Here is an 8,762-nt window from a genome sequence, read left to right as displayed (position 1 = left end):
GGGGGTATAAATTATATATATAGAAAGTTATAGAATATGTAAACAATTAGTTCAACTGAAATATCTTTTATAACTTTTAGGAAGAACCCTTCTTATACCTCTATTTTCAATTTGTTCCAAGACTCTACCAATTCTTTCAAAGAAATAATTATTTCATAAATAAATTTATTATTTCATAATGAAGAGAATAATTTATCCATATTATGCTCAAGGCCATCACCTGATGCTGAGAGTTCAACTTTTACTCTGTCTCACTTCAACTTTTTTCTTTTCTTTCTTTTTTTTTTTTTTTTTGAGATGGAGTCTCGCTCTGTCCCCACCAGCTGGAGTGCAGTGGCATGATCTCTGCTCACTGCAAGCTCTGCCTCCTGGGTTCATGCCATTTTCCTGCTTCAACCTCTTGAGTAGCTGGGACTGCAGGTGTCTGCCATCATGCCCAGCTAATTGTTTTGTATTTTTAGTAGAGACGGGGTTTCACTGTGTTACACAGGATGGTCTCAATCTCCTGACCTCATGATCCGCCTGCCTCGGCCTCCCAAAGTGCTGGGATTACAGGCGTGAGCCACTGCATCTAGCCTCACTTCAATTTTTTAAAGCATCTCTTCCCAGCAATCCAGGAGCATTTTGTCATTTCTAAAGGCAGATCAAAAATTAAAATAAATTGTACATAGCATATATATTGAAAGCACTTTTGCCAAAATTATAACAGTAAGAAAATTATCACAGTGGAAGAGATCTGATTGAACCAACCCCTATCTTGCCTTTAACTGCCAAATTGCCCTGGGCTTGGGCCAAGCTAACTTGAGGAGAAATTTAGTTTATATTTAAATGATAATATCCATTCCACAAAACTAAAACACCTTTGTAAAACTAATGAAAGTTCACCATGTTAGGAGGATGAGAGGAGCCTGAATTCTCCTTAGCAGACTAAGGTGTAGACATAAACAATTACCAGCCACTATAACAGAGGTCGCAAGATTTGCAACTTCCCCAATTACTCCTGCAGATAACATCACTACTGTTGAGCCTAAAATTAGACTTTTGAGACATGTTTTCATGCTTTTGCATTTCTGACAATCAGTATCCCCACCTGGACCTATGACTCTTGACTCAACTGGTCCTGCCTCTACCGACCCCTGGCACCTGAAGCAAACTCAGCTCACCAGGACCATGGTCCACAGCCCTATGATTGCTTCCACAATCAATCAGCAGCACCCATTCCTTTGCCCACTAAACTATTCTTGAAAAACCCTAGCCTCCTAATTTTCAAGGAGGCAGATGCGAATAATAACAAAGCTCTGGTCTCCTTTTTAGCTGGCTCTATGCACATTAAACTCTTTCTCTATTGCAATTCCCCTGTCTTGATAAATTGGCTCTATCTGGGCAGCAAGCAAAATGAACCCATTGGGTGGTTACAATATCACCTAACATTCCTTCCTGAAGGCTTTTCATAGCTCCCCACCATTTCTTCCAGGATTTGAGGGTACCCACAATTTCTCCCACATGCTGTCAATCCCAACTTCTCTCATTACTTCTCAAAACAGACTTTTCAGCGTATCACTTTCACCATCATAAGCTAGGGTCATGCCCAATCTTAATTATGTGCTCCTTTTATATCCTCTTTCTCTTCACCTATGTGAATGGTTTGTATTCTCAAAGGTCAGTGTGACCCTTGAAAGCCTTAACAAAATCTTCATCCATTAAACATACATTTCCTCATTCTATTTCAGGTTCTGTTATATAAAGATGAATAGATCATAGTCTATGCCCTAATGGAGTTTGTATTTTAGAAGGAGCCAATAAACAAACGAATTTCTGATAGAGAATCAGATGATAGAGGCTGTGCATATATAAGGCACAACAGATGTGCAATGGAGGAAGGACCTTGCTTTGTGTGAGACCAAGAAAGATATTAGAGAAAAATGGCATTTGGACTAACCAGTAAAAAACAACTAGAAGAATGCTAAATTAAGAAACTAAAAACTATTTTACCCCAAAATATATTTTTGGACATATTTTAAGATGGCTGCCACATGGTCAGCAGACTAAAGTGGCCCTGCAAAGCTGTCTTTTGTGAAGGAAATTTGCATCTGTAGAGAATCTCCATTAATGCAGCCAGGCCTTCTCATTATAGGCGTTTCCTGGATCTAGAAGAGAATAACTGACTCTCTGATACCCTTAAAGTTCTGAAAAAAATCATTTACCATCTCTTTTCTCTGAGGGCTGCTACCTGTGAGATTTCATCCACATAACAAGACCCCCTTTGCTAACCAAGCCTCTTTCTTTCTCCTTCCCATAACCTGTTGATATGGTTAGGCTTTGTGTCCCGACCCAAATCTCATCTTGAATTGTAGTTCATAATCCCCACATGTCATGGGAAGGACACAGGGGGAGACAATTTAGTCATGGGATCGGTTACCTTCATGTGATAGTGAGTTCTCATGAGATCTAATTGTCTTATAAGGGGCTTATCTTCCTTCTCCTCTGCACTTCTCCTTGCTGCCACGATGTGAAGAAGGACATGTTTGCCTCCCCTTCTGCCATGATTGTAAGTTTCCTGAGGCTTCCCCAGTCATGGTGAACTGTGAGTCAATTAAACCTCTTTCCTTTGTAAGTTACCCAGTCTCGGGTATTTCTTCATAGTAGCACATGAGAATGGACCAATACACCTGTCTTGCCACTAAAACCTGTTTCCTGTTTTTGGCCATGCTCTGAGCCCTCATTCTTTCTGTGACCTTAAGAGGATGTATAAGCTGCTGTACCTCATTGAGGGGTTGAGTTTTCATTCTGAAGGCTCTTGGGTATACTCGTTAGATAAATGTGTATGCCTTTTCTCCTGCTAATCAATCTGCCTCAAGTCAGCAATTTTTCAGTGAGGAAAATTCTTCCTCCATTGCACTTCTGTTGTGCCTTATTTATGTATGGACTCTATCATCTCATTCTCTATCAGAAACTCATGTGTCTATTGATTCCTTCTAGAATACAAACTCCACTAGGGCAGAGATCTCCAGGTTCCTCAGGCCCCACTAAGCTCACAATAGACATCCCTTCATTCCCAGGAAGAGAAAATATCATGAAGGTAATTTGTTCTTTTCTTGAATAATTGCTTTTCCCTGAATGTCCATGGCTCTAAAGAAGACCCTTTATTTAGGACCATAATCATGTGAGGCTTTTATTTAAAAACTCTTTATGGGCCGGGCATGGTGACTCTCTTCTGTAATCCCAGCACTTTGGGAGGCCGAGGTAGGTGGATCACCTGAGGTCAGGAGTTTGAAATCAGCCTGGCCAACATGGTGAAACCTCATCTCTACTAAAAATACAAAATTACCTGGGAGTGGTGGCACATGCCTGTAATCCCAGCTACTTGGGAGGCTGAGGCAGGAGAATTACTTGAACCTGGGAAGCGGAGGTTGCAGTGAGCTGAGATCGTGTCATTGCACTCCAGCCTGGGCAACGAGAGTGAAACTCCATGTCAAAAAATAAGTTAATTAATTAATTAATTAAAACTCGTTATGAATGCAATTTCTGTGTAAATGTAACTGGACCCAGGTTCAGCTGCTTGCTGCTGGATAGCTAATGCATAAGAGGTAAGGGCTGGTGAAAGGAAAGGTAGTTCTAGTTGGAGAGCCAGTAAACCAAGAAGATAACCCTGCTTTGTGTGAGGCCGAGAAAGATATTGGAGAAAAACGGCATTTGAACTAACCAGTAAAGAATAACTAGAAGAATGCTAAGTGAAGGAAATAAAAACATTTCACCCCAAGATATATCTCATTGACATACTTTAACTAGTGAACTAGCATTCTAAAGTGCCATCTTAAATTTTTAAATTTGCCATAGGATTTTGAAAGGGAAACTTGGCATGGGAGACATGCAGGGATGGTGCAGGGTGCTGAGTCTGTGTGTCTTGTTCCAATGGCTATCTTGGGTGTCCAGAGGTTTGGTGGCATTATTTTGACTTCAGCCCAATGATAGTGGACTAAATTGTTCAAGATTCCCCCTAAGCGAGAGGATTCCTCAGGGCTCTGTGCCTGGTTTGTTTCAAGATTAGCCTCTGGAATTTCTTAAGCAAGATTATAATTAGATAAGATATTAGATAGTATTATCAGAGTGGAGTGTGCAGAGAGGGTAGGAATGAAGAGGTGAGAGTGGAGGAAAGGAAGAGAAAGTGGGTGATTTCTAAAATTGAGGTCCACAGTTACATAAGTATCTATAAGTTAAAGAATATGTCTTTTATATTCTTCTCGATGCTTCTAAAAAATCTTAGAAATAAGTGATACTAAAAAAAACCCTGCTAGATGTTTTAGCTCAGAATATATGAAAAAGATTTTAACAAAATGTCAATAAGGCATAACAATTACACATTTTGATATTTAAAAAGGCAGATCAAAAACTATGATCCACTTTACTCTACCTCAGCCTGCAGGACACTTTTGCAGACAGACACAACTCAAGCCCAGATGACGCCTTGTTCCTTAGAAACAGTGAGTCACTACTAACTGTTTCAAGGTGTACCCAAGTGATGAGAATTAACACAGCTCGCAATGACCTAGGCATTTGGTTAGCTCAATGACCACCCAGGATACATACAATGAATCATAAGCTTCCTAATTTCTCACACTTAAAAACAGGAGCATACTTTCTTTTTTCCTGTCAGCATTCCAGATGATTGACACATGCATTTCTCCACGAGGCCTTAGCCCAATCAGAAGCTCTCCCAAAATGATATCAAGATGAGAAACAGACAAGCGACAGTGGCCCTCCCATGTCACATGATACCCAGAGACTGAAGTCATGTGACACTGAAACCAAGAAAAGGAAAACAAGAGTTGACTCATGTGGGAACACCAGGGTGAGAAAAAGGAAATAATCATTTTCTATATAACGGGATTTTTTACTAGAAAAACACAATAATATGGTTTAGTAATTGCATTTGTGTCATATAAACAAAAACAAGGAAATAATCTTCTCATAATCACAAAGGCTCCTCAGCTGGGTATAAAAGGGGCCATGTAGCAAGGAAGACTCTCAAACTCACGAAACTCACTCTCCTGGAAACCCACCCAGAACCTCCACCCTCTGACACCATGGTCAGCTCCTGTTGTGGCTCTGTCTGCTCTGACCAGGGCTGTGGCCTGGAGACCTGCTGCCGCCCCAGCTGCTGCCAGACCACCTGCTGCAGGACCACCTGCTGCCGCCCCAGCTGCTGTGTGTCCAGCTGCTGCAGACCCCAGTGCTGCCAGTCTGTGTGCTGCCAGCCCACCTGCTGCCGCCCCAGCTGCTGTCAGACCACCTGCTACAGGACCACCTGCTGCCGCCCCAGCTGCTGTGTGTCCAGCTGCTGCAGACCCCAGTGCTGCCAGACCACCTGCTGCAGGACCACCTGCTGCCGCCCCAGCTGCTGCATCTCCAGCTGCTGCCGTCCCAGCTGCTGTGTGTCCAGCTGCTGCAGACCCCAGTGCTGCCAGTCTGTGTGCTGCCAGCCCACCTGCTGCCGCCCCAGCTGCTGCATCTCCAGCTGCTGCCGCCCCAGCTGCTGTGTGTCCAGCTGCTGCAGGCCCCAGTGCTGCCAGTCTGTGTGCTGCCAGCCCACCTGCTGCCGCCCCAGCTGCTGCATCTCCAGCTGCTGCCGTCCCTCTTGCTGTGAATCCAGCTGCTGCCGCCCCTGCTGCTGCCTGCGTCCAGTCTGTGGCCGAGTCTCCTGCCACACCACTTGCTATCGCCCAACCTGTGTCATCTCCACCTGCCCCCGCCCTTTGTGCTGTGCCTCCTCTTGCTGCTGAGCTCCTTTCCTGAACCTGTCTCCTCCCCTTCAGCTCACTTATCACAGAAGCAGACCTTGTGCATCTCATAGACAACTCAGGAGAGGTCATTCCCACCAACTGTGTGTCCATATACTGGACATATATCTAGGATATATGTCCTGGATATACATCTAGAATATATGTTCCCCACGTTAACCCAAGTGTGAAATTAGATGTTATTTACAGCAAGAAATTAATAGAATTTATCAAGTTTTATACCCTATATTTGTATTTATGGATACCAAGTTCTTCTGTCCCAAACGTGGAAATTCTTGCAGGGTTACTCAGGGCAAGGATGTCTCACTCTCAGATTTGAAAGTCTGATTTTTTCACCCTGTATTTCCTTTTACAGCAATGTTTCTGTATCTTTTTTTTTCTGCTTCTGAATAAAACTCCACCTTTGTCGCATAGAAATACAATGTTCTTTTTGTGTTGCTTTGTAATGATTGTCCTTAGTTCCTGAGAAATTACACCCAAAACATAACTGAACGAATCCTATTCTTGCTCTCACCTTCAAGAAAATCCCAACATGTAATGAGTTTAAAAAATAAATAAACAACGGCAATACATGGATGCTTCCAAAAGTATTGAAGAAAAATAAAGATTTTTAGTTAAGTTTTTTTATGAATATAGAGAAGGGTTCTATCCCACAGCTAAATTTTCTTAAATATTTTTGAAAGTGTATCTTTCCCTACAACCCCACTCCTCTCTTATTTGCTTTATTCTTCCATTTTCCTCCTCCACCCATGCCCGCTGATCCTGTCATCTTGTTCTGCCCTCATCTCTTTTATCCCACTCTTGTAAAACCAGAGGCTACTCTTTAGGGTTTATCCATCTCTCATGTAATTCAATTTATTACACTCTCAGTTGCTTTAATTTCATCTCCATCCACTAACAACAAAGTAATTACCTTTAGGGAAAATTAATCTTCTGAGAAGTTGGGGAATTGCAGAAAATGTAAAATACTCAAATTTTAATATTTTTCCTACCTTAATGACTTTTCTGTGATGTGTATTTAATAGCATGGTCTTAGGGCACATGGTCTTGTTCAATAAATTCCACAAAAATGAATTTTCATAGAGAAATATGGGGACTTAGAAGAAACGAACTAACAGACTAGTTTGGTTCTTAGGTAAACCCAGAATATGGCCTATAAACTCCATCCTAGGGGAAAATGGTGAAAATAAATTTTACATCAATTGAAGCTAGTAAAAGCAGGAGAAACAGTTAGAAAGTTCTGTACTAAATACATATTCTAGGAGTTGAAGGTCCAATGAATAATGCAGTGGTATTGAATCATGAATCTTTAACTTCAATAGGTTCTACTACATGAACAAACAATAATTTAAACTGTGTAGGGGCATTATTCCTCCACATCACTTACAGCACACAACTCCTGATGGGTCAGAGAAAGTAGGTGAAAATTAAATGAACCTTCAGTTGGTCTCAGCATATGAAATGGGACTTTGAATGCCGTGGGACTGAATGTGGCTTCCTGGTCATAGGGAATAAGTGTCTGAGAAAAAGACATCTATGCCCTGAGCTGTGGGACACTCCATCACTTGTAAATTGAAAACAAAGCAACAGAAACCACAGGAGACTGCAAAGGAATCACCAGAGAAGTAAGACAACAACTAGTAGAGTGCAAGGTCCAAAATCCCGATGAAGGAAAGAGTGGTCACTTGAAAAATTAAAGGACACTCATAGGTGGGAATTGAACAATGAGAACATTTGGACAGGGCGGGGAATATCACACACTGGGGCCTGTTGGAGGGTGGGAGGCTGGGGGAGGGCTAGCATTAGGAAAAATGCCGAATGTTAATGACGAGTTGGTATGTGCAACAAACCAACATGGCACATGTATACCTATCTAAAAGCCTGCAGGTTGTGCACATGTACCTTGGAACATAAGGTATAATTAAAAAAAATTAAAGGACAGAATTTCAGTTCCAGTTGTGTAACTGATAGAAGATTCAACCTCTCTGTAGGAATGACTCTAATAATTAGACAAAACTAAGAAAACAGTTGTTTATGAGCATTGGGAGTTCACTTATGCAGACAGTATTTGAGGGACCATGGTCTCAGAAAAAAATTAAATTCCTTCAGGTGAAAGACAAGATCACCTCCAGCCTCTACAGTTTTTCATATATAATTTCTGAATCTCTGGCATTCAATTTAAAAAATTACCATGCATGCCAAAAAAAATGGCTAAATGAGCAAAATCAAGAAGAAAAGAAAATAGAAACAGAGCCAAGGATGATCTATATATAGGTACTAACACTGACTTTAGAATACTTACAATTAATATATTTGAAATAATAGATTAAAAATGTAAATTTTATTAAAGAAGTAGAATCTACTTTTAAAGAGTTCGGTGAAAATTCTAGAACCAAAAATCTCAAAAACTGAAACCAAGAATTCATTAAATAAGTTTAACAGAAGATTAGACAGAAGAGAGGAATAGCAAAATGGAAGTAGAAAATATTCACAGTGGAATATAGAGGGAACAAAAGTTTTAAAATAGAGATAATAGCATAAGACACACTTAGAGCATAGTGAAAAGTCTAAGATACATATAAATTGGAGTCCCAGAAGGAGAGAAGAGAGAATGGAGAAGTAATAAACAAAGAGATACTGGAGGGCAATTTGAAACAATTGATAACTTCAAGTCACAGATTCTAGAATGTCTCTGAACCCAAGCAGAGTGAATAAAAACAAAAACCACATGTAGACATATCAAGGAAAGTTGTTGAAAACCAAAGATAAGGACTTCATGTCTAAAACACCAAAAGCAATGGCAACAAAAGCCAAAATTGACAAATGGGATCTAATTAAACTAAAGAGCTTCTGCACAGCAAAAGAAACTACCATCAGAGTGAACAGGCAACCTACAGAATGGAAGAAAATTTTTGCAATCTACTGACAAAGGGCTAATATCCAGAACCTACAAAGAACTCAAAC

The 8,762-nt window shown here is 40.8% G+C and overlaps 1 protein-coding gene across 11 annotated transcripts; it reads left to right on the top strand.

Annotated features, from left to right (window-relative positions):
* Nucleotides 1-5,027: 5,027 nt before the first annotated feature.
* Nucleotides 5,028-6,860, top strand: LOC102145583 (uncharacterized). Of its 11 annotated transcripts, none has more exons than XM_065531568.1 (2): nucleotides 5,028-5,209; nucleotides 5,345-6,860. In XM_065531568.1, the coding sequence occupies exons 1-2, from the start codon at nucleotides 5,085-5,087 to the stop codon at nucleotides 5,778-5,780; spliced, it is 561 nt and encodes a 186-aa protein (XP_065387640.1). In that variant the 5' UTR covers nucleotides 5,028-5,084; the 3' UTR covers nucleotides 5,781-6,860. The 11 variants fall into 11 exon arrangements, with proteins under 11 accessions (XP_065387640.1, XP_065387633.1, XP_065387639.1 ...); XM_065531561.1 differs by having other exon boundaries at nucleotides 5,028-5,230; nucleotides 5,276-6,860; XM_065531567.1 differs by having other exon boundaries at nucleotides 5,028-5,254; nucleotides 5,375-6,860.
* The last annotated feature ends 1,902 nt before the right edge of the window (nucleotides 6,861-8,762 follow it).

Source organism: Macaca fascicularis, chromosome 16 (genome assembly GCF_037993035.2).
Source record: "Macaca fascicularis isolate 582-1 chromosome 16, T2T-MFA8v1.1".
Lineage (NCBI taxonomy): Eukaryota > Metazoa > Chordata > Mammalia > Primates > Cercopithecidae > Macaca > Macaca fascicularis.
Note: the sequence above shows the minus strand (reverse complement) of the source record. Positions and strands in the feature narration are given on the sequence as shown.